At 45.5% G+C, this 26,662-nt stretch overlaps 1 protein-coding gene across 2 annotated transcripts in view; it reads right to left on the reverse strand.

Annotated features, from left to right (window-relative positions):
• The window catches only part of GNE (glucosamine (UDP-N-acetyl)-2-epimerase/N-acetylmannosamine kinase), a 397,785-nt gene that overhangs the window by 152,119 nt on the left and 219,004 nt on the right, over positions 1 to 26,662 (reverse strand). For both annotated transcript variants that reach the window (XM_086961671.1, XM_086961672.1), the window contains exon 8: positions 9,222 to 9,351. In XM_086961671.1, the coding sequence (XP_086817797.1) occupies positions 9,222 to 9,351 (130 nt within the window). The remainder of the gene's footprint in view (positions 1 to 9,221; positions 9,352 to 26,662) is intronic.

Genomic DNA, 26,662 nt, shown 5'->3' on the forward strand with positions numbered 1-26,662 from the left:
CTCCATAGCTCTGCGTCAAAAGCCTGGGTGTGAGGCATAGCCTTTGATGCGGTACCACGGATAGTTCTAGAAACGTGGTGTACCATGGTTGGCGTGCCCACATTGGAGCAACCAGGATAAGGGTCATCGAGTGTTGCCGTAGTTTGCATGCCACGAGCGGTATCAAAGATGCTGGCGGAAAAGCGTAGGCAAATTTGCCTGACCAGTTCATCCATATCGCATTGCCCTGCGACTGTGGGTGTGGGAACCTGCTTGCGAAGCTTTGGCATTTTGCGTTTTCCCTTGTGGCGAACAGGTCTATCTGTGGATGACCCCACTGCTGGAAGTACGGTTGGAGTACTGATGGATGTATCTCCCACTCGTGCATCTGGTGGCTGTGTCTGCTGAGCAGATCCGCCATCTGGTTGTCTTTGCCAGGGAGGTGTTCCGCCATGAGGAAGATGTTCCTCTGAATGGCCCACTTCCACATGCTCTGAGCCAGATGAGACAACTGTGGAGAGTACGTTCCTCCCTGCTTCATGGCAGACCTGTTGTCCGTCCGGATCAACACAACCTTGTTGCACAAGTGTACCTTGAAAGCTTTCATCGCCATGAAGATTGCCATCAGTTCCATAAGGTTGATGTGCATCTTCTTTTGCTGTGCCGTCCATAGTCCCTGCACCGTGTAGTGGAGTACATGAGCTCCCCATCCCTGGAGAGACGCGTCCGCCGTCAGTACAATTTGTGGAACAAGCTCTTGGAACGGTCGGCCCTTGCAATGGTTTCGTGGGTTCCACCAATGCAGAGTTGAATGCCCCACCGCTCACCAACACTAGGTCTTTTAACTGTCCTTGAGCCTGATTCCACTGACGTGCTAAGCACTCCTGAAGCGGATGCATATGTAGTCTCACGTGCGGGACTATGAAAATGCAGGAGGCCATCATGCCTATCAACTGCATGAACACCTTCGCTGGAAGCAAGCGTTGAGGTCTGAATTTCTGTATCAGCAATTGCATGCTGTTTATTCTCATTGAATTTGGCTGTGCTTTGGCTGCCAGAGTGTCTATTGTCGCACCCAGGTACTGTCGCACGTGGGCGGGCTGAAGGTGTGACTTCGGATGATTCAGTGAGAATCCCAGACTGTGAAGAAGATGAATGGTGTGGGACATGTGGCTGGCACACTGCTGGGCCGACTTTGCTTAAATAAGCCAGTCGTCCAGATAAGGGTAGACATGTATGTGCTGTCTCCTGAGGTGTGCTGCTACTGTTGCCAGGCACTTTGTGAACACTCTGGGTGCTGTCGTACTCCGAAAGGGAGGACTTTGAACTGATAATGTTGATGTTGAATAGTGAACCTGAGATACTGTCTGTGTGATGGGTGTATGGGTATATGGAAATACGCATCTTTTAGATCCAGCGTTGCGAGGAAGTCTCCCTGACTGAGTAACGGCAGAACCGGTTGCAAGGTGAGCCTATGAAAATGCTCGGACAGAATGTAACTGTTTAGAGGCCTGAGGTCCAGTATAGGTCTGAGAGACCCGTCCTTTTTGGGTATTATGTTATGTTATGTTATTTATACTTTTGTATAGCGCAACGGTTACTCAAAAAGAGTGTCCCGGCGCTTTGGGTAAGGAGAACTAATTCACAATAACATAACACATTAAAAGCAACAGAAAGCACACAAGACAGAAGAGGGGACTGCTAACAGGACTATTGAGTGAACAACCAGGTCTTAAGACCTCTCCTAAACTCAAGCAGACTTGAAGCCCCCCTAAGAGGGAGCGGGAGCGAATTCCACATCTGTGGGGCCAGCAGGCTGAAGGAACGGCCACCCAGGCGCGCTCTCTTAACACGAGGAACAGCCGCCAAGAGCAAAGATTCTGATCTTAGAGAACGAGCAGGATGGTAAAAAGCCAGTCTCTTTTGAAGATACCTTGCTCCCACCGCATGGAGAGCCTTGTATGCCAGAGTCAAAGCCTTAAAGGCGATCCGTTTACGGATGGGTAGCCAGTGCAGAGTCGACAACAGGCCCGAGGCGCTGGCACGTCTGTTTAGACCAAAGATGGCCCTGGCAGCTGCGTTCTGCACAACTTGAAGACGCTGCAACAGGTACTCGGGTAGGCCCAGGTAAAGAATGTTGGCATAATCCAACCTGGAACCTATCAGGGCCTGTACAGTCAGCTTCCTGTGCTCCTCCGACAGAAGAGGCAAGAACCTCCGCAACATCTTTAATAGGCCGAAGCAGGTGCCGGTCACTCCAAGGATCTGGGCTTTCATCGTCAGCCCCTTGTCCATCTTAACCCCCAAGTTTTTAGCCATAGGGGAAGGACCGGACGGAGGGAACATATCGATGGGCCACCAGGCCTGCCAGCTCGGCTCCGTATCGCACCCGAAAAAGAGTACCTCAGATTTATCGGAATTGCACTTGAGGCTGTTCAGTTGGAACCATGTGAACACCGCCCCAAGGCAATTCCGGATACTCTCCCCGTCAAAGTCAGCCCCTCTCTCACAAGAAAAGAGGAGCTGGGTGTCGTCGGCATACGACACGATCCGGGCGCCAAACGACTCCACCACCGCCGCCAAGGGGGTCATAAAGATGTTGAAAAGGGTTGGGCTCAATATGGAGCCCTGAGGGACCCCAACTCCCAAAGGCGGCATGGCGGCGGTGTCAGGCGGCGTCCAGATCGTTTGCCGGCGGCCGGCTAGAAAGGACGAAAACCAGCTGAGCACCGTCCCCCTAAGACCAATCTCATAGAGTCTAGCGAGAAGGCCATCATGGGGGACGGTGTCAAAAGCCGCCGACAAGTCCAACAACACCAGCATGACTTTGCCCCCGGTATCCAACACCCCCTTGATAGTTTCAGAAACCTCAAGGAGCGCGGTCTCGGTGCTACGATTTGAACGGAAGCCCGACTGGGAGTCATGTAAGATCTCATGGGTCTCCAAAAAATTGGAGAGCACCGACTGAACATGTTTCTCCAAGATCTTAACGAGGGCCGGCAACAAGGAGATCGGCCGATAGTTGGCAGGGACCTTCGGGTCAAGACCCGGTTTCTTAAGCAGCGGGATGACCATTGCCTGCTTCCAGACTGGCGGGACCACTCCCTGCCTCAACGAGAGATTCAGAAGAGGGTTTGCCAGTGGATTGATCACTTCCGCCAACTTACCCAGAAGCTTGGCTGGGCAAGGGTCAAGTGGAGACCCAGATTTCAGGTTGCCCATAAGCGCTAGGGAAGCTGCGGCTGATAAAGATGGAAACTCAGCTAATGTGACGCCCTGCGCGGCCGGATGGAACAAACTGGCCTCAGGTATAACCGGCGTAACAGGTACCCCAGATGGAAAAGAGTCCTGTATGAGTTTTATCTTGCTGGTAAAGAAACACGCAATGTCCGCCGCCCAGGAACCTGAAGGCACCTCTTCCGATGAAGTGGTCCGAGGAGATATAAATTCTCTGACTATGGTAAAGATCTCCTTGCTGGAGTTTGAGGCTGCCTCAATTCTCCCCGCAAGATAGGCTTTTTTTTCAAGGCGGATATCCCGGTGGTAGGCCTTGACCACAGCCTTGTAGGCCACCCTGTCCATGCTATCATAGTGTGCCCGCCAGGCCCTTTCGGCCACCTTGCACTGCTGCCGCTTAGCCCACAGTGCAGTGGAGAACCAAGGGGCGGAAACCCGCTTCGCTGTCAGTCGGGGGGGCAACACCGGGGCCAGGTCGTTGAGCCTATCGGAAAGCCATGCTTGCAGGGACTCCAGATCTACCTCCAGGTCACCGGAGAGAAGGCATGGATGATCCAAAGCAGCCTGTGCCAGCATCTCAGGGGTCACTCTGTTGAATGCCCTGAACGCGCGACCCCGCTGCTGCGGGGCATAGATGGCCGGCCTGGCGGTGCCAGTGATAACAAATTTGGCAAGCCAATGATCAGACCACAGAACCGGGAGGGTCTCTTTCACCACCAAGGGCGATGAAGAGAAGACCTGGTCTAGAGTATGCCCCTTGACGTGAGTCGGCCCCTGCAGATAAGGGATGAGACCCAACGGGATCATGGCCTCGGAAAGCTTTATAGCAGCGGGGTCAGACGGATCATCCATCCGAACGTTGAAATCGCCCGCGACAATACAGTGTTCTGCTCTCAGGGCCAGTCCCAGCAGCACCGAGTCAAGGTCAGAGAAGAACGTTCCAGGCGGGCCCGGGGGTCGATAGACCAAAAGACCCTTCACTGATTGGTGCGGCGCAAGCGTGATAGAAAAAGCAAGCGACTCCGAGCCGCGGATGTCCTCCGTTGGCAGGACGGTACACAGCGTGCCCTTCTTCACCACCAGTGCAACCCCTCCGCCCCTTCCCTTGGCTCTGTCCTTCCTGAAGATGTTATAATCAGGCGGGATAGCCATCGCCACGTCAGGGTTGGAGGATTCTCCCCACCAGGTCTCAGTTAACATCAAACAGAGTGGTTTCTCGGTGTCGAGAAGCTCAAAAATGTCTTGCGCGTGACTGCACGCCGATCTGGTGTTAAGCAGCATGCAGGAATACTCAGCGGCAGCTATGTTACTAATAGGGGCAGATGACAACGCCCGGTTAGGGCGCCATCCACAGCAAGGGCAGCGAAGCTTGCCCCTGTGGCGACCAGGGAAGACAGAGCGGCAGCGGCTCTCCCGATGATTTAGAGAGCACAGCTCCTCGAACGTGTAGCGCACCCTGGGTGCGTCAGCTTTGCACATGATGGGAATTGCAGAGCCCCGTCCGCCGACCGCAACGCCACCGGGACGCTGACGGGCGCAGACGGGCAGGACTCTGGCTTGACTCAGGCGCGAGTCAGGCGCCTCCGCTGCGCGGGGTGAGCGAGCTTTAAGTACAGCCTCCTCGTTCTCCAACACGGAGAGCTAGAGCGCTGAGTCAGGTGGCGCGCTGCAAGGCAGCAGCCCCAATATGGCGGCCCGACTTCCCTACAACTAACTATGCCGGTGACAGCGCTCCGCTTCTGTAAGCGGTGGGGGGCCCGATTATGGTGCAAGTGAGAGGGCGCTACCGCGCTGCTAAAATGCCAGGTGAAAAGACACAATTACATAGACAAGCAAACAAATGAAATTTACAATGTTAAAAAGCGCTGCGCGCCTCCTGCAGCCAACACAGACAGGCGCCAAAGCAAATGCAAGTATCTCCTTACCGAAGGTACTTATTAGAAAGTAGTGAGAGTACACCCCTGACCCTTGGTCTTCTACAGGCACGAGCTCTATGGCCCTTTTTTGCAGCATGCTGACGACCTCCTGCTGCAATAAGTGTACCGTAAGTGCTCTGCGGACATAGGACGGTGTCTTGGTGGGATGTTGGGTGGAGTGGACGTTAATTCCAGACAATACCCGTACTGTACAATGTCTCTCAATCACCTGTCTGTGGTGATGGACTTCCAGACCGGCAGGAACTGTTGTAGTCTCCCCCCGACAGGCGTTATATGGTCGGGGGCAGTGACAGAGCGTCACTGTTTGGTATTGGCAGAGGATCTGGAACTGTTGTTTCCTCTGCCTCTGCCCTTGATGTTGTTTCCCCGATATCCACCCCGGTTGATCTTATTGTAGGTGGATTGTGTACCTCCCTTATTGTATTGTGTCTGTTGCGTTGACTGGCCTCTTGAGGGGCCTCTAGTACTGGAGCGACGAAAGGAGCCACCCCGAAACTGCTGTGAATGCAGAGCCCCCATAGACTTTGCAGTCTGTGTCCTTTTTAAGTTTCTCAAGGGTGGTGTCAACCTCAGGTCCGAATAAGAAGTCTGGGTTAACTGGCTGATTGAGGATAGAAGTTTGAATTTCAGGTTTGAATCCTGACATCCTCAACCAGGCGTGTCGTCTTAGCATAACACTAGTGTTGATGGCCCTGGCTGCAGTGTCAGCTGCGTCTAGAGCGCACTTGATAGAAGCATTGGTTATGAGTTTCCCCTCCTGGATAAGTAGCTCTGCCCCCTCCTTGTACTGATCAGGTAGGTGTTGCAATAGTGTCTCAAGTGTATCATATTGTGCCCTGTCATATCTGGCCAAGAGCGCCAGAGTGTTGGCAATGCGCCAGATGTTAGCCGCCTGCGCAGCTACTCTTTTTCCTGAAGTTTCCATAACCTTTGACTCTTTGTCAGAAGGAGGAGCTTCACCTGTAGTCTGGGAGTTTGCTCTCTTACGTGCATTAGAAACATCCAATGGCAACAGTCCCCTTATATATGGAGGATCCACAGGGGCCGGCCTATATTTCTTCTCAATCCTTGGGTTTAACACCCTGGCCCTAGTGGTATCTTTAAAAATGTCAGCAGCATGCTTGAGGACCCCTTTGAGCATGGGTAGGGTTTTGACTGCCCTTTCTGAAGTTGAAAAAGTGTCGACCAGAAAGTCTTCATCCACAGGGTCAGCATGTAGCTCGACGTCATGATTACTGGCTGCCCTCTCAATAAGGGAGTTAAAAGCAGTTGTGTCCTCAGTAGGAGACGTTTTCACACTGTACACATGAGTGTCCGGGCCAGTCTGCGGATCCTTTGAGTCAGCAGGGTCCGTCCATTGTTGGTCTTGATCATCAGGATCAGTTTCCACATGATAGAGGTCATTCTCATTGTCATTATCCCCTGTCTCCACATCTGAGTATGTTGGGGAAAATTTTTGAGGTTCCTGTCCATAGTGATGGAGGGGTTCCACAAGAGCTGGAGAAGTTGTAGAAAGTCTCTTTTTCTTCAAGGGAATCCTATATGATTCCATGGGAGTCTCTGGCATTAACTTTCTTTTGTATATGGACAGTCTTCTAGTTTCTGAGTCGATGAATTGTCTCGGCTCTTGGTCTTCAGGCTCTTCCGCAGCCTCCATTTCCGTCGACACATGTTTAGTGGTGCCGATAGATTGCTTTGGCTTGAACATCTTCGGACGCACCGAGGGTGGTAACCCAAATTTGATAGGTGTCGACGCGGTCTGAACTTGTCCAACCAGCTTCGGCGTCGGGGCCTTCTTCGGTCCGACTGATGTAGCCTTATTCTCGATGCGTTGGAGCGACTGCGACACTTCTTTGGCTATGAACGGACTGGGTCGCGTCGACTCGACAGGGTCTTTGGAGCCAGTCTTCGACTTGTCCGTAGGCTTCGACCGAGGATCGATCCAGTCTTTCGGTTCGAGCCTTTTGTGCGAATCGACACCCTTCGGCGTCGGTTTCGGTGGGTTGACGGCCTTGACCTTGGTCTTCGGCGCCCCAACCATTGGCTCGACGACCTTCTTGAGTTTTCCGGCATCGACTGCCATTTTCTTTGGCTCCGAGGGGTTTGAGGCCTTGAAGCCGACGAGAGGCACAAGCACTTTCGGTTTCGGTTTCTGCAAAGATGCTGTCGGTTTCGATTTCTTTGTATCAACCGATGGCGGTTTCGAAACCGCAGGCTCTTTAGAAATGTTCGAAGCCGGGCCTTTATGCGGGGCTGTAGAACGAGATTGTGGATCTTGGGTAAGGCCTAGTGGCGATCCCTCGACTTGAGCCTTATTGAGCGCGTTATCTTCGGCCGCCGTGTAGCCGGGTTGGCCTAGCACTTCGCCTGAGCTATCTTCTACGGCCCCAAGGGCCTCCATGTCGTTTCCTACCTCATCGACGACGTTCTCGTCTTCGTCTTGTACCTCCTCGTCTTCGACATCATACTCGGAGTCATGGCCCGAAGCCGGATCGGAGCAGTGTTCCTGATCCTCCAGATCAACGACCTCCTCGTCTTCGGTCCGGAAGATGTTCACGGGAACAGGCGCTGTCTTCTTCGACTCCAATCGAGCCGCGCGTCGAATCTTGAGGGTTTTCTTTGACCTGAACCGGGCACAGGCCATACAGTTGGCTTCGTTATGGTCTGGGGACAGGTACTTGTTGCACACCGGGTGGACATCGATGTGCGGGTATTTTGCATTACAAAGGGGACACCTCTTGAATGGACTTCTTTCCATTTCAGATCTAAGATCGGGTAGAGTGTGGAAAGAAAAAACCTGTTGAGTCCTCGATGTCCTCTATAAGCAAAGGCACCGGAACCGAACGAAACGATACCGACGCTTTCGAAAGCCTTTTGGCTTTGTAGAAAGTTTTCCTAACTTGAGCTAAGATAGTAACATCCGATCCCAATGGCGGAAAAAAACAATCTGAGGATGGAGAGGATGCCCATGCGCACTGTAGTCCAGGGGAGGAGCCACCTATCTCGTGATACTTCGAAGACTCTTCCAGGACAACAATGTGCAATCATCCGGACCCAACACTAGGCGGCGATCTATGCACAGATATGAATTCAGCAGCCCACATGCCTCGAACGCACTCTACACGGTCAGGGATGCATCCATTTTGAAGGCCACCTGAGGAACTGAGTCGAGAAAAAGGCCGCCCCTGCAACAGGATGCTGATGTTCCACCACTGCAGTGATCGAGAAGCGAACGTCTGTTCAACTCTAGATCGCCCCAATGACCATCGCTTGAGACATTAGCTACGCAAGGCATTCCTGTAGCAGTCACATATGTAATCTGTTGTGTTCAACTATGGAAATGCAGAGGCCATCATGCCTAGAAGGCACATGACTGTCCTGAACAAGACAAGTAAAAGTGGAAGGGAGTCTACTTATAGGGCAAGGTGGTTTTTGCAGAGATAATTTGCTCTGATGAGCAAATTAGAGAACAGCCACAAATCTAAAATTGAAGGAGTGTTCTAGAATAATGTAACAAACCCTAAATTGACTTGGCAAGTATGGACTGTCTATAGTGAGCTTCTTGAACTATGAAATATTGCAGGATTTTCAACATAATTATGGATTCTGAGTACTTGCCACATAATTCACCATCTGCTGCTTTATTTTCTAAGGAACTGTAGTTCAAACAGATCAAATGTATGTAGTACTGCATAGTGGCAGACCATCTGTAAAGGTTAACTGGTCACCCATCAGCTGCTGGCTGCTACAATCCGGTGTTAAATTGGCACCAAATGATGAGAAAACGTTCCCTGGGCAGTATTAATGTATATTATAATAAGAAAACGGAGAGATAATACTGCCACATAATTTGCTGCAGTAAGCCACATAATTCTCAATTTCCTTCCGCATAATTAAATCAATGTTGCTGCCTGATGCGGTCCTCAATTACCTCGAAATGTCAGTGGCCCTCGCAATAGTTATGTTATGCTGATCTTGAAAAGCACCTAATCATTGGAACAGTGTCATGGTGCTAGGAAGAGAACTTTCATGGTATTTTCTTAAGAATTTTAATTTGTTACAACTCACCCACACCAAGAATTCTGCAATTGAAATGTACAGCTTCTGAAGCAGCTTCAACGCACATTTTCAGGATAAGCTCCATGCGATCCTCATAGGTTTTGGGGTTAGGCTGCACATATTTCTTGACAATTTCACCCTGAATGGGGAGATACAACAAACCGTTCAAACATGTTCAAGTGCTAATATTCATCATTCCCAGGAGCTTAGTTTTGTAGACCTAGTTTTTTTTTATAGGACTTGCCCTGTCCCTGTGTGACAAGTCTTCGCAAGGCAACGCAACTCCTTAAATGGGATTTATAAAGCCTTTCAAGGGACTATTAGCAGTGACTTGTGTAACTTTGTAAAGAAATACAACGCCTCAGCTTGCGCTGTGTTATCTTACCTTTAGTTCTGGGAGGTATTCCGTGGGTGGAGCATGGGAGTGCTCATGCATTCACCCACAGAATTTGACGCAATCCCAGATTTACTAAATGTAGCGAACTTGGGATTGCTCCAAAATAGTGCACCTACCAAAGAGAGTCATAACTTGGGGAATATCTTTATTTTTCCTTGTTATTTGCTCCTTCTATGTGTGCAGAAACAACAATCCTGCCTGTAACACAGGCACACTACAGCCTGGCACAAGGGTGCCTGCCTTGGAGCTGGGCAGTCTTAAGTGCGCCAGTGCAGGTAGAGAGCTGACAAGCGCCATATCTTGGAAGATATGGTGCTGTTCAGCGCTCTCCCTTTCACACAATGCAGCAACTTTGCTTGCTGCCCTACACTGCGTAAACCTTTAGAAAATATGCCATGCAGCTTTTGAAAATCATGGAATTTAGTGGTCACAATGAAGGAAAGGTTACTTTTTTTTGGGGGGTTTTCCTCATTTACCGTTATGGAATTCTTGAAGGGTACTTAGGCAACTCAAAGTGAAATGGTCAATCCTATCCGGCCCTGGTGTTAAACGACCAAATTCAGAGAGAGCAGTGCCTGATCCCTCAAGTTGCCACTGCTTTCCCAATCCACTCCTGTTCACGCCGTATCTGGCACCCTGCATTACTAGGGAGATATAGGAACCTACAGGGCCCAGGATAAATCATAGGAAGACCAAATTACCTTTCACCTGTCTTGACATGCCACTAGGGGCTTCCAAATTTTGTCAAAACTTGTGGAATCACATGCCATGTCAGATTTACTGGTGAGGATAACATGTTTAAGACAGTTCACAAAGGAGGGGGATATTGGATCCTTCCAGGCTCTACAGATTTCGCGCCTCGCAAGAAGGATAACATAAAAAATAAACCTTGTATTGAGATCATTTATGTTGTAGGCAGATCCCAATCCAAAGAAAATAGTGCTGGTAGTTATTTCTATCGATATTTGGATAACATCTTCCAAGAAACCCTGGACCATATCCCAATAGTGTCTTATCTCTGGACAAACAGCCAGCATATGCACGTCATCAGCGGCCAAAGGTCTACATCTTGGGCAATGATATTCTGAGTTAGAGAATTTCATAAGCTTTTTCGGAACTATGTATGCCCTGTACATAGTATACAGATGGTTCCGCTTCAGTGTGGCTGGCTTTACCACAGCCTGCAAGATAGTAAATGAATCAATCCATAGGCCCACAGAAATTTCACTATGTAATGTTACTGTATTGTTCCATAGTTTTTGTGTCTCAGATTCTGTGATGTTTTCGGCTTCTAGCATAGCTGTGTACCAGTACGAAATTTAGTTTTCCCACCTATCGCACCTAAATATTAGGTCAAATTTGGGATTGGGTTTGTTAAGATTCCAGGGCTTGGTCAACCACCATCTGGACAGCTGGTGATATTTGAACCTTGTGAGAGTTCCCCCAGTAAGACTGGATAACACCTCCCAGCTAAGAAGCTGCGAGTCTTCCTGGAGATCTCCCGAACACTCTAACCCAGCTGTCCTAAGAGGCCGGGATAGTTGATCTTCAAGGCAGGCCGGTATTCCGGGAGATTCCCCGATCGGGGCCTGCACTGCATAATAGGGAATATCAAGCTTCTGCCTCACAAAAACCCAATTTCTTATAGCTGTCCCCAAGATTTTTAGTCTTATTTTTAAAAAAAATGTTGGGTCTCCATACTTAAAAAGGAAGTTTGATTGACCCTGTGGCACATCCCGCAACAGAGCTTGAAATAATAAACCTAAGGACGTTACCTCGATCTTACCCGCCAGAAATCTAAAGTTTTTAAAATGAAAAGCATGGCAATACAACAATAAGTCAGGAAAGGCCAGTCCTCCCGTTTTTAAAGTTCTCCTGAGCTTTTTCCAAGATATTCTTGGCGATTTTGAATTCCAGATAAAGGAACCAAGTTTCCCTTGCAGCTTTTTAATAGATGGAGTATGAAAAGATAAGGGGATGGAATTAAATAGGAAAGTGAGTTTAGGAAGGATGATCATCTTAATTAAATTAACCCTTCCAAAGATGTTTAAAGGGAGGGATGACCATCTTTGCATTAGGGCACAGACATCCTTAGAAACCTTGTCCAGGTTGATTTTAGTGATGTCTTCGATTTTGTGGGCTAAAAAGATCCCCAAGTACCTCATTTTAGACTTAGCTCCCAGGGTGCTGACCTCTTGGTTCCACTCCATAATTTCGGTTTTATCTTTATTTATGGAATAACCGGAGACCTCCCCAAATTCTTCTGCTAGGACTACCATTTTGGGCAGGGCGACTCCCGGGTTTGAGGTGAACATAAGGTCATCTGCATATAACACAAATTTTAACTCCAAATCAAAAATCTTAAAAGGTTTAAACGCTAAGTCAGATCTAAGTAAGCAAACAAAAGGCTCTATGTAAAAATCAAACAACAGAGGCGACAAAGGACAGCCCTGCCTAGTCCCACGGGTGATTGGTATCCACTTAGTTAAAAGACCGTTGATTAGAATCTTTGCACGTGGGGAGCAGTATAGGGACCTCATCGCGGCTATGAAGTTGTTTGGAAAGCCAAAAGTAGCCAGAACCTTCCATAGCTACAGCCAGTCTACCTGCTCAAACGCCTTAGCGGCGTCTACCGCCGCCAAGGTCAATGGGAGCTTCTTACCGACTGCAACATCTTTCGCTGCAATGGCTTGATCTGCCAATTCATTAAGTTGTCTGTCCGGGATGAAGCCCCTCTGATCTTTATGGATGATTGTTTTAGCTATTTTGGCCAATATGGCTGCTAACACCCCGGCAAAAACTTTGTAGTCTGTATTTAGGAGAGAAATTGGTCTATAGGATTCGATTTTTGAAGGGTCTTTATTTGGTTTCAGGATTAAGGTTACCGTAGTTTCTGCCCATGAGTCGGGAGCACGCTCCCCCTCAATCCAGCACTAAATCCCTCTTGCAAAAAGAGCTAAACGGCCTGCGGGCAGATTATCAAGCTGGCTTGGATAAGGTTCTCAAAAGTAGATGGGATGCTAGTAAGCTCCACAATTTTTCCTACGGGGAGAAATGCGGTCGTCTCCTTGCATGGAAATCCCGGATGGACAGAAATAAAAATCAGATCAGTAGTCTATTCCTTCGAAGCCCTGGTACAATCTCAAACGACGACGGGCAAATTAGGGAGGAGGCTGAATCCTTCTTTCAAACGCTATACACCGCTAAAATCAATCAATCCCCTCAGTTGATAGAAAACTGGCTGAGCAAAATACAGCTTCCCTGTCTGTCCGAGGACAATAATAGATATCTCTCCTCGGACATAAAAGAAGATGAGGTAAGAACCCAGCTAATGAGAATGGCTAAAGGGAAGTCAGCTGGGTCCGACGGACTCCCGGTAGAAGTCTATAGGATAATTATGGATCGAATAGTACCTGTCACAATGAAGAAAGTAAATTCCCCTTGATGGCCACACAAATCTAATGCACATATGTCTCTAATTAATAATGAGATATTGGTAACAAAGGCACAATAATCTATTTCATTCTTTCAAAAGTATGAACTTATTTCATTTTTTCTTTTTTTAAATCATCGTTGCTTTTTATATATAGGAATCTCTTTACTAATTTTTCACAAATAGAAAAGTACAATTTTTTTTTAAAAAAAAGCTTTTTAAAAAAAAATATACATAGACTTTTTTAAATAGAATACAGAGAAGTGAAAAAAGAAAGCATACTAAAATACATACAATACATTGCTATTTACAAAGCTAATTTCTTTAACATTTACACACAAATCATTAGTGCCCCTGGTAATAGACTATCCGTCACAACATTCTCACACATTCACAACATTCTCACCCTATCTACATGCATCACAACACCATTTGAAACAAGGAAGTTCAATCGTGAATACAGGTCTCAAGATTAAATATGAGACCCCGTACTTGGTCGGTCGATGCGCGTTTCGGCGGCTCAAGGCCACCTTCTTCAGGACCTCTTCCAGTAAAACAACCCAGGTATCCAGGGGACCTATAATATATATATAAAGATTTGTCACCAAAAACAGTAATACCATATTGCGGCATAACATTGTTGAGAACAACATCCCAAATGAAGCGACCAGCAAACCAACTTATGAGAGAAAAATATGAAAAAAAAGCATCCACATGTGCATAGTGCATTAGACAAATTTATGTAGGAGGACAACAAAAGTGAGTAGAGAGAAATGTACTATCCTCCTAACCTCTCTACTTTAAGGCCTTCTACTCAATGTAATTGGTTAGATCTGCGGTAAATCTAATAATTAAATCTGCCCTCTATGGTCTACCCAAGACCCACAAATCGGAAAGTGACCCCCCATGCGGGCTATAATATCAACTATTGGATCAAGCACTGAACCCTTATCAAAATATGTTGATACTTTCCTGTGCCCTTTAACACACAAATATACTTCTTATATTCGCAACACTAGTGATATCATCAGCAAAATAGAAGGAATCCCATTCAATCCAGTGACTGACATCCTAGTGACGCTCGACATTGAAGCGTTGTATACCAACATTCCTCAGTGTCGGGCGTTACCTGCGGTGTCAGCTCTACTGCAAAGATTCCCAGATAATCAACCAGATAATTTTATTCTGCAGTGTCTTGAGGTGGTCTTAATGAATAACTTCTTTGAATATAATGGTTCGTTATACAAACAAATCAAGGGTACTTCAATGGGGGCATCTTGTGCCCCCAGTGTGGCGAATACCTTCATGGGAGAGTGGGAAATACACAACATTTATAATGAGTTGGCTCAGTTTTTCGAAAATGTATCTATATGGAAACGCTTTATAGATGACTTTTTTTATCTGGAGCGGTTCACTTGAGATGTTACAGGCCTGTGTTCTTTGGCTTAATGTCAGTGATACACATTTAAAGTTCACAGTGAACTACAGTCAATCCCAGGTTGATTTCCTGGCTATTAAGATTGATGGTACCAGCGGACAACTAAAGGTGAGCTTGTTGAGGAAAAACACGGCTAAGAATACGATTTTACAATGTGATAGTGATTATCCGAACTGCCAAAGGGAATCCATTCCCTTTGGTGAGTTCCTACGTATTCGCCGTAACTGTACGGATATGACTGCCTTCCATGAACATGGAGATGCACTAAAAGAGAGGCTACTCAAGAGGGGCTATCTGCACAGGCTTGTGCGACACTCCTACAAGAGAGCGAAGTATTATGACAGGGAAGCATTGTTACAGGGATCTAAACGTGCCAAACAGGATCGTATAACATGTGTGATTAACCATTCGACCCTCAACCTTAAAATCAGGAATGTCATAAACAAAAATTGGAAGATCTTGAATTTTGATGATAATGCTTCAGCTATACCGTAACCTCTGTTGGCCTATAGGCGCAACAAGAACCTCAAAGACATGTTGGTTCATACACGTCAAGGAAAGAGACCACTGCATGATGGCCAACGATACATTACAGGTTTACCAATGATATTGGGTAATCACAGGTGTGGCTCTTGCCACGCGTGTGATGCAGCCATAACATCTGATGTCATCTCCTACAATGAAAAAGAAATTAAATTACGTCACTTATCTAATTGTCGAAGTAGCAAGGTCATTTACATTCTGTTCTGCTTGTGTGGACTGGCTTACATAGGAGAAACTGGTTGTGAATTTCGCCTCCGATTTAGTGAACACAAGTCTGCCATCAGAACAAAGAAGTTGATGGCACCATTGGTACAACACTGCTTAAATATGAACAACAGTGAACAAGAATTAAAATGGTCTATTTTAGAGAAAGTACAAGTGAAAATAGGACAGCCAGTAGAAATTACACGTAAAAAACGTGAAACTTTCTGGATTTATCATTTTGATTGTGTCAAACGTGGTCTTAATGAAGAAATAAACTGGTATGTCACGAAATAACTGTGCTCTCATGTTCTTGATTCCAACTATATTTGTAGTCTCTCTTTTTTTCAAGTCACATACCTGAAACACAATGTGACTTACCAAGTAAATCGCTTAAAGCGGGGAACTTGGTTTACTGTACACGAGACAGAATGTGTACACACAGATTTTGAGCTTTATTTTTTAATTATTACCTTTGTGCACGGTTTGGGTGCAGGAATTGATATCATTGGATTTCGCCCTTTTATGAAGTAATTTTTTCCTTTATTTTTTCTCCTTATATTGTTAACTATGCAATACCATACATATAATTCATAGTGTGTATGACATCAATTTTTCATCCTTCTCATTAGTCACAGTAGGAGTTAAGTCTGTCTTTTAGCTTTAGTCACTGTGATGTAACACTAATGCGCCACGATCTCTCCTTGGGATCTGCCCCTGATCGCGTTACCTTTTCTTATTCCAAGTATCCTCATTTATCATGGCGGTTCTGTAGTCCGTCTTTTATTTTTAGCTTCACATCGAAGGCATACCTGCGACTCCGATTGTGCGTCTAACATCGCAATATTTACCATGTAGTCGAGTGTTTCAATACACGTATGATTACCCGGTCTTCCATCTTTTGATCCGGCGAACTAGGAGAAGGACACGCCGTCACGTATACACTTTCTGAGGCCAGGTGAGTGTCGTGATCTAAGTACTACTTAGTGTGTACTGGCCCGAGTTAGTTTAGTGGGTTGCTTACGCTTGGGGATTACAGACTGGTTATAAGTAACCTTCTTTAATCTACTCTTCGAATATGTTTAATGGGTTTCTAACGTATGCCGATCTACGAACTCTATTGGGCTGACGTCTGTTTAGAGGTCACGCCCCACACATGAACATTGTACCCAAGCGCTACCCCTGGTTATCTTCGGGGGGTAATCATGTCTTTGGAACATCGAGATAGTAATCGCTTATCGGTATGTTCCATCTTATAACTTTGTGTCATTGGCAATCTCGTCTTTTTGCATAGTTGTAGACATTCAAATGAACAGTTGCTTCATATTGTGAATTGCGCTTTTGCTGTATAGGTAAGGAAATTCATTGGACTCAATGAATCCCTTATGTAGATAACATAGCACGCAGCCATGTAAACAAGGACTGGGTCCCTAGCTTGAATATTAGTAAACCATCTATTCATGTATGTGATATATCCATCTTCCTTCTAAGAACTTAGATCTGAATATTTATCTTGACAGGACACTGGGAGGTATTGGTAGGCGTCTACTCGCGTACAATTGGAAAAGGAGCTACATATAAAAGACATTTTGGAAATACTAGCCAGCTTACAGAGGTGGGTATGAGAGATTAGATTTAGCTGAATTCGGAACGTACCTCTGTAGTCATAGTTATCCTCCAACCTTTTCCCCTCTTGGATTTTTATTATATATTTTTTATTTTTTAGCTGAAGAGGATCCAATGATCTAACTACATGAAAAGGTTTAACGTGACTTTTCGTACATTCTCCATAGGGGTAAGAGTCAATTTGAGATGTGTATGTCACTTATAAGGAATATGCTACTTACCAGTATGCATCTGTTCTTGGCATAGAGGGCTGCAGAGTGGTACATTTATGAATAGATCGCCATCTGGTGTTGGGCTCGGATGATTGCACTTGTTTTTCTCTTGGAGAAGTCTTTTGTCGTCACGAGACTGGTGACTCTTCCTTTGGGTGCTAGTGTGCATCGGCATCGGCTCCATCCTTAGATTGTTTTGCCATAGTAGGGTTAGATGGATTAGTATGATAGAATACAGATAGAAATGCCCATGTAAGTGTATCTAAGTAAGATAGTGTTGGAACAGACACAGGTTTCCGGGGAGGCTGGGAGGGCATGTGCCACTCTGCAGCCCTCTATGCCAAGAACAGATGCATACTGGTAAGTAGCATATTCCGTTCGAGGCATATGGGCTGCAGATGGTACATTTATGAATAGACTATACAGCAGTTATCTCCCTAGCGGTGGTCACCAGTGTCTGTTGCAACAGTTTGAAATAAAGTTTTTAGTACAGCTTGTCCCACTCTAGCCTGTTGTGTTGCCTGCACATCGACACAGTAGTGTTTTGTGAAGGTATGCGGTGTAACCCAGGTAGCTGCTTTGCATATGTCATCTAGAGGAATGTTTCCTAAGAATGCCATAGATGCTCCTAGTTTACGTGTAGAGTGAGCTCTAGGAGGAACAGTTAATGTCCTTTTTGCTTTTAAGTAACATATTTGTATACATTTTACAATCCACCTGGCAATGCCTGCTTTAGAGATAGGATTGCCCTTATGTGTAGGAGAAAACGCTACAAATAGTTGTTTTGTTTTTCTGAAAGTTTGTGTTCTTTCTATGAAGTACAATATTGCCCTTTTGACACCTAATGTATGTAGGGCCCTTTCTGCTACCGTCTGTGGTTTTGGAAAGAAGACTGGTAGTTCCACTGGCTGATTGATGTGGAATGCTGAAATTACTTTAGGCAAGAATTTTGGGTTTGTTCTAAGAACCACTTTATTTTGGTGTAACTGTAGGAATGGTTCTTGTATTGTGAATGCTTGCAATTCACTTCTCTTCTGAGTGAAGTAATAGCTATAAGAAAAGCCACCTTCCATGTAAGGAATTGTATTTCACACCTATGCATAGGTTCGAAAGGTGGCCCCATTAGTCTGGTAAGTACTATGTTGAGATTCTAGACTGGGGAAGGCGGTAGTCTTGGTGGAATGACTCTTTTGAGGCCTTCCATGAAAGCTTTTATTGCTGGCACTTTAAACAGGGAAAGGTGTTGCCTGTTTTGCAGGTACGCAGCTATAGCTGCAAGATGAACTCTAATAGAGGTGTAAGCAAGGTTACATTGCTGCAAGTGTAGTAAATAGCAAATAATCTCTTTAGTGGATGCGTCCAGAGGATTGATGTTGTTACTGTTACAGTATACAGCAAACCTTTTCCACTTTGCTACATAGCATGCTCTGGTGGTAGGAAGTCTTGCTTGCTTAATGATTTGCATACAGTTTGGAGGTAAATCTAAGTATCCAAATTCTATGACCTCAGGAGCCAGATCGCTAGGTTCAATTGTTTGGGATCTGGGTGCATTATTTCTCCATGGTTCTGTGTAAGGTGCATGGGTAATATTTTTAACTTTTGATGTGGCACCTGTGAGAGTTGCAGTAGCGTGGTGAACCACGGCTGTCGTGCCCACGTGGGTGCTATTGTCATTGAATGTTGTTGCAGTTTTCGAACCACTAATTGGAATTAGTGGAAGAGGGGGAAAAGCGTAAGCAAATTTGTTGGACCAATTTATCCATAACGCATTGCCCTGGGACAAGTGGTGTGGGTACCTGGATGGGAAGGTTTGGCATTTTGCGTTCTGATGAGTGGCAAAGAGATCTATCTCTGGTTGTCCCCATCTTTGGAAGAATGGCTGCAGTATTTGGTTGTGCAGTTCCCATTCGGGTATTTGTTCTGACTCTCTGCTTAAGATGTCTGCTATCTGATTTTGAACTCCTGGTAGGTGTTCGGCTAACAGATAGATCTTTTGAGGAATGGCCCATCTCCAAATGTCCTGCGCTAGTCTGGATAGTTGGAGAGAGTGTGTGCCCCCCTGTTTTTGAATATAACACATTGCAGTCATGTTGTCTGTTCTGACTGCTTTGTTGAGAATCTGCATTTGAAAAGCTTTTAATGCTAGAAACACTGCTAGTAGTTCTAGATAATTGATGTGCAGTCTTTTTTGCTGTACACTCTATCTTCCCTGCACTGTATATTTCTCCATATATCTCCTTGCCATCTTTAGTCCAGCTGATCTAACTAGCGGACAGGAGACCTAACAGAGCGATTCACGGCTTTGCGCTGAGTGGTGGTGCCTATTTACTGAATTTTCGCAGCGCTTTTAAAACTTCTAGTTTTGTATTTTATTTAAACTTATTTGACTATCCCCTGTTTTGAAGGGCTTTCTCCACTCACTTGCACCATAATTTTGGCATTTCCACCGCGCTTGGCGGGTCCCGGTTCCCGTGGGCTTGCAGTACCAGCAGCAGCGCTTTGTAGCGGCCATATTGGGTGAGGGGTGCACGCTCTAGCTTTTCTGGCGACCGACCTCCTCTTAAGGGAGGTAACCAGGGGGCTCTGTCTTGCCATCTTTAGTCCAGCTGATCTAACTAGCGGACAGGAGACCTAACAGAGTGATTCACGGCTTTGCGCTGAGTGGTGGCGCCTATTTACTGAATTATCGTGGCGCTTTTAAAACTTCCAGTTTTGTATTTTATTTAAACTTATTTGACTATCCCCTGTTTTTAAGGGCTTTCTCCGCTCACTTGCACCATAATTTTGGCATTTCCACCGCGCTTGGCGGGTCCCGGTTCCCGTGGGCTTGCAGTACCAGCAGCAGCGCTTTGTAGCGGCCATATTGGGTGAGGGGTGCACGCTCTAGCTTTTCTGGCGACCGACCTCTTAAGAGAGTCACGCCTACGCGCAGCGGTTACGCGCAGCGGGAGCGCCGGATCATCGCCGGAGTCACGCCAGAGTCCAGCCCGTCTGCGCCCGTCAGCGTCTCGGAGGCAGCCAGGGATGGACGGCTGGCTTTTAATTCCTTTCTTTTTCGACTCGGCTTGCGATTCCAGTAAGTATGCTCTCTTATTCCTCGGCGGAGCTCCTCTCTCTTCGGGGCCCTTGCAGCGCCTGTCACCATGTCTTCCCTGGGAGTCGGGCTCTCAGAAAGGGATGTTCGGATTGTGGCTGGCGTCTCCCAGATCTAAAGGGATTCTTATCGGACACTCCACTGGTCTACTACCAGTGTCATCTCTTAAATACTAGATCACTGAGTTGTCATTCCCTCAATATTTGGAATCTGCTGTTGGAATCTAATATATCCGGTTTATTCCTTACGGAGACTTGGCTGGGGGAAGGCTCTGCCCCTGTTTTGGCAAATAAACGAATGGTGTGGATAGAATCAACTACCCTCATGTTGATGCGCTCAATTACCCATGAAACAAGAGAGTTTCTTCTCAGATTTTTCCTTTTATTATTGATGATATTAAACCAATTGCAAAATCATTGGTGAGTCAAATTGTAGCTGTCTTGTTTTTTTACGAACATAATCATCTCCTTATGTAGCAATTATAACATTTTACTTGCATTTCTCATTCACCCAATGCATTTCGGGTCATTAAACACGACCCTTCGTCAGGGGTCTGTGGACAAGGGATAAGACAGGACCAAATTAGTTGCAACCACAACTATGGTAAAATAAAAGATAGAGGTTCAAAAGAATAGCTGAAGCAATTAACGAAAACAAACTAAAACAGTTCACTGCAGAGTCAAGATAACAGATGGGGAATCGGGGTAGTGATGAATGCGTAAACTTCGAACCTATCAGCGGTGAATGAAATGCAAAAGAAACACACAAGAATGTGTTTTAGAAAACACCCAGTGCTGTCTACGCGTTACCTGTACATGTGTCAGAACCGGAACCCAAAGCGTCAGAGCCCCAAACACTTACAGAGAATCGGCAGGCGCCGTAACCTCGAGCGAGTCGTGGTAAGCCTCGGTGTTAAGCGGTGTGTGCAGCAAGCGTTTAAAAGACGGTCATGTGATCGGAGAGTGAACCAATCGGTGAATGGAAGAGAAAAATAGTGCGGAAATGTGTTGGAATAACCCAATGAGGGTGAAGTATAGGAAAAACGGGTGTAAACAAAAAGCTCTCATCATGTGATATGAGTGCGTGAGCATCAAAATAGGAAATAGGTGACAACGAGTGTATATACGAAACCACATATAGCATAATAGAATACCGTGCACCCAATTATGTAATGTCACAATGTCTTTGGACCGGAATAGGTCCTATACCAATGCTGGAAAATTAAAGAAAACATGAATGTTCCACCCGATCGTTCATCCCAAAAGGATGGGCAGAATTGAGTTTTTTCATCCAATAAAATTCTGCTCTCAATCTTTGTTTTAATGGATCCAAGTCAGGGCGTTGTGGGATGGTCTCAAGAACCGTAAATTTCAATTGAGATATCTGATGTCTGGCTTCATTCCAATGGTTGGCTATGGATGATTTTGGGTTCAACTGGCGGATATTGCTCTTATGTTCTGTAATGCGTATTTTTATTTTACGTTCAGTTTGGCCAACGTAAACTTTCCCGCAAGGGCATTTAATAGCATAAATGCAGTTGGTGGTGTCACAAGTGCTCGTATGATTGAGTTCAATCGGATAGCCTTTGGTTGGATGTGTGAAAGTTCTTCCTGTCATTACGTTGTTGCAATGAATGCAATTCGAGCACTTCAGCATTCCTTTCCAGTTTACATTATCTTTTTTGCGTGTTTTGAGGAGTTCTTTTAAATTCTTTGACCTCTGAAAAGCAAATGTAACCTTTTCACTGTATAGATCCTTGAGATCAGGTTCAGATTGGATTAAGTGCCAGTGTTTGTTGATAATGCCCTTGATTTTGTTGGATTCTGTAGAGAATTTCAACACACACACTGTCTTGTTACTGTCAGTTTTTCCTTTTGTTTGTAACAATGATTTCCTTTCCAATTTGTCTACTTTTGCCAAAGCAGTTGAAATGATGTTTTCCGGATATCCTCTCTCTTGATATCTCATCGCTTGTTCATTTAGGGCAATCTGTAAATCTGTATCATGAGATGTGATGCGTTTCAACCTAATGAATTGCGACGTGGGAAGATGTTTCTTCAGAGAATCTGGGTGAAAACTTTGGAAGAGTAGGCTGGTATTTCTGTCAGTAGCTTTTTTGAACACTTTGGTGCTAATGATGTTGTTGTTTACCATCACTTGTACATCCAAAAATGAAATGGATTCTTTTTCAATCGTATGGGTGAATTTGATGAGTGCATTTTTGGTGTTGAGCGTGCGAACATTAGACTCCAATTGTTCTTTCGAGCCTTGCCAAATGACAAAAATGTCATCAATGTAACGTTTGAACATTGTCAGTCCATCCATCCAATCAGGGTTGTGTAGAATATGATCAATTTCAAATTTCTGCATAAATATATTCGCATATGAGGGGGCCCCCCCAAATCCCATGGATGTGCCGTTGCATTGATTAAAAAATTGTCCTTGCCATTCAAAATAACTGTGGTATAGGGCGAATTGCATAAGTTCTAGAATTAGCACTTTTTGAAATTCATCAAGATCACTGTTCATTAAGCACCATTCCAGAGCTTCGATGCCCTCGTTATGAGGGATGGACGTATATAATGCCGTGACATCAATAGTACACAACCAGTAGATCAAATCATCTTTTAATGATAATGTGTTCAAAAAATTTAGGAAAGTTGTGGTATCTTTAATGTAAGTTTCACTTTTCTGAACGATGGGCTGTAAGAATTTATCAATGAATTTACCAATTGGTTCTGAGATGGACCCACAAGCGGAGACGATGGGTCTGAAAGGCGGATTGATTGGGTCCTTGTGGATTTTGGGCAACATGTATAGTTGCGGTCTCCTAGGGTACTTCATCATGAAAAATGTGTGGGTTTTTTGACTAATCCAGTTCATAGTTAATGCATGATCAATTATGTGTTGTAGTATTTGTTGGTATTCTCTTGTGGGATCACTCAAGTGGAAGATAGATGTCTTGATTCATAACATGTAAATTCACGTTGTTGATATAGAAGGACGTGTCCATTACAATTAGTGCTCCTCCCTTGTCTGCTTTCTGGAAGGTTAGATTTTCCTCAAGACTTAAGTTTTTTAAGGTGTTCCATTCTTTCGGTGACAAATTGGATTTCTTTGGTTTACTGAAAGGTATCCTCTGAACTTCAGTGGTCACAGACCTTTCGAAGGCATCAATGGTTTTGTGTGAGAACGGTGCGCAAAAGGTGCTTTGGGGTCTGAAATCCTTATCCCATGTATCAATGGGTTGCGATTCTTGCATGTCTTTAAAGAAGTACTTGAGTTTGAGATTTCTGAAAAATTTAAACAGTGCAATTTCGGTTTCTGCTGCGTTAGACCTGTATGTAGGTACAAAGGTAGTGCCTTTATTCAAAAGATTTGTTTGCGCCTTAGTTAAATGTTTCGAAGAAATGTTTATGATTAGGTTGTTTTCGACACCTGGCTCCGTGTCCTTTTTGCTATTTCCTCCTCGCTTTCTTTTACTCCTTCTTGTGGTGGAGTGTTTGCTGCCGGACTTAGATCTAAAAAAAACGGTTGATTTTGACTTGTTTTACTAGTGGAAGGTTTTGTGGATTTATCGATTGAACTTACAGGTGGCCTGGTTTGAGAAATTTCAGAATCGGAAAGTATACTTTCTTGCGATGAAGTTGTGGCAGCTTTTTGAGTTGGTTGTTGGGGTTGCCATTTTTTTTGGTTGTATATCTCAGCCCACGTGTATACCTCTTCAAGTTTATAATCTAACGTGTCACGTCGATATTTTCTGATCTTTCTTTCATTGACCTCTTTTGCATAACGTTCAAATTTTTTGTTGATGTCTTCTAAAGTTTTGTCTAAATCTGGGAGTTTGTTCATTTCCGTTTTTAATGTGTTGATCTCTTCTTCAATTTCTGTCAATGCCTTTGAGAGTTCCTCCACAATTAGTAAGATCAAATCTAACGAACATTTGTTTAGAATTTGATACCATTTTTCAATGAATTTTTTATTGTTTTTGCACAGCATTGGTTTCAGAGCTATTCTAAGTCCTCGTGGTATTCTTTGGTTCTTGTGGTAATGAATGAGCGTGGTTGCGTGCAACCTTTGATTGATTTCCTTCTTACTCATATATTCAAATTGTCTGAGCAGTTGAGCTGTGGTGGTTTTTTGTGGAGCAAATCTGATGGTCTCCTGAATTAACCCATAAATTTCCTTAGCGGCTTCTGCCGTATATCCAAGGGTTTCTGCTTTGTTGGTGGTGAATAGCGCTATGTCGTCAAGTTGCATTTTGTAGGAGTGGTGCAAACAGGGATGGGGTCGACTGATGAGATCACTGAGAGAATGTGTAATCCCTATGCACTCAATAAAAAACGTTTATCTCATCAGATAAACGTTTTTTATTGAGTGCATAGGGATTACACATTCTCCCTGTTTTGGCAAATGCCATCCCTCCCGAGTATAACATCTTCAGGAGGGATAGAGTGACTGGTAGAGGAGGAGGAGTAGCGTTAATTGTAGATAAACACATACCATGTTCAACTTTTTGCGTAGATAATATTCAGGGATGTGAGGCTGTGGGTTTTACTCTCCATCTCTCCCCCTTGCAAGCTTGCACGGGGATTCTTATTTATAGAGCGCCTGGACCTCTTGGGTCTTCTTTTGATGACCTGCAAGTGGCACTTTCAGTACCATGTCTTAGATCTGAGCACTGTATTCTTTTGGGCGATTTTAATTTGCATATGGACGATAATCTGGACCCGGATGTCATAAAACTCGACGATATTACTGTCGCGCTAGGGCTTTTTCCTTATATTCAAGGCCCAACTCACAATAAAGGACACATTCTGGACCAGGTCGTTTCTACGAGACCGCTTAAGATGTTTCCACCGCAGCCTGTCCTATGGTCGGACCATTTTAAAATACATTTTGCAGTGCTCTCTACTGTGACATCTCGGACGAGACCTCAAAGAGGTACTACAAGGGCCTCTCGCCCGTTTCATTTAATCTCTGCCGAGATGATGTCCGCTGCCCTTTTAAGCTTCCCCTGCCAATTTTCTTGTAATTTGGAGGAGAATCTTTCCATCTTCCAGAATTGGCTAAAGGCCAGACTGGAGGCGCTGGCTCCTGAAAAAAAGGCTAAGTCCACTGGGAGGAGCTTATCCGCCCCGTGGTTTACTCCTCTCCTTAGAGCCGTACGTCAGGATTGTAAAAAGGCTGAAAGGGCCTGGCGGCGTGCTTATGATCCAGTTGAGAAACTGAAATACAGAACGGCGATTAGCTCCTACCACAGGCAGATTTGGGAAGGGAAAAAAAGCTCATTTGGAACATCTTAACATCTTACTGAATCCACTCCTCAACTCCTCATTATCTACTGGTGTAGTCCCTCAGGCCTGGAAATGTGCCTTGATCCTGCCGCTGATCAAAAAGCCAAATCTGGATCCCCTTATGCATGCCAACTATAGGCCGATCTCTCTCCTCCCTGCTCTGGCGAAGGTGAACGAGAAGCATGTGCATCGGTCGCTCTCCAATTTCATCAAGTAGAACGACCTTCTACACATGTCTCAATCTGGCTTCCGTGCTAATTTTAGCACGGAGACTGCCTTGCTCGAGGTCACTGACGCCATCAGGGAAGTCTTAGACTCTGGAGGCAAGGCCATGTTGGTGATGCTTGATTTGTCGGCGGCGTTCGACACCGTCCCTCACGATGGCCTCCTTTTACGACTCTGGGAAATAGGCCTACGTGGGACGGTGCTGAACTGGTTTCAATCCTTTCTTACCGGCCGCCGGCAAACGATCTGGGCGCCTCCTTTTTCCGCCGATATGTTGCCGCTAGAGGTAGGGGTCCCTCAGGGTTCCATTCTTAGCCCCACGCTCTTTAACATCTTTATGGCCCCTCTGGCGGATGTGGCGGAATCCTTCGGCGCCCAGATTACATCCTATGCTGACGACACCCAGCTTCTGTTCACGTGTGACAGAGGGGGGTTTTCGATGGCATACGGATTAGAGACTGTCTCGATGCGGTCTTTGAGTGGTTCTAGCAGCATGGCCTAAAATGCAACTCCGATAAATCGGAGCTGCTCTTTTTCAGCTGCACACCGGATCCCAGTTGGAGGGATTGGTGGCCACTGGACATGTTCCCCCCCAGACAATGTCTCTTCCAAGGCTAAAAACCTTGGAATTGTGATCGACTGCGACTTATTCTTTCGTCTCCAAATCATTGGGCTTTCAGGGAAATGCTTTGGCATTTTGAGGATGCTCAGGAAGTTTCTTCCTTTGTTGTCGCTTCATCACAAAAAAACCATTGTGCAGGCCCTTATAGGGTCGCGTTTGGATTAGGCAAATGCCCTATATTTGGGCCTACCTAAATATCTGTTGACCCGCCTGCAGGAGGTGCAGAACTCGGCGGCTTGTGCCATCTTCGGGCTTCCGAGACGGGCCAGTGCCATGGAGTTGCTCAAAACTCTGCACTAGCTGCCCATTTCTAAGAGAATTTTATTTAAAAGTCTGACCATAGCTTTTAAAGCCCTGCATGG

The sequence above is a fragment of the Lissotriton vulgaris genome, chromosome 3_1 (assembly GCF_964263255.1).
Source record: "Lissotriton vulgaris chromosome 3_1, aLisVul1.2, whole genome shotgun sequence".
Taxonomy (NCBI): domain Eukaryota; kingdom Metazoa; phylum Chordata; class Amphibia; order Caudata; family Salamandridae; genus Lissotriton; species Lissotriton vulgaris.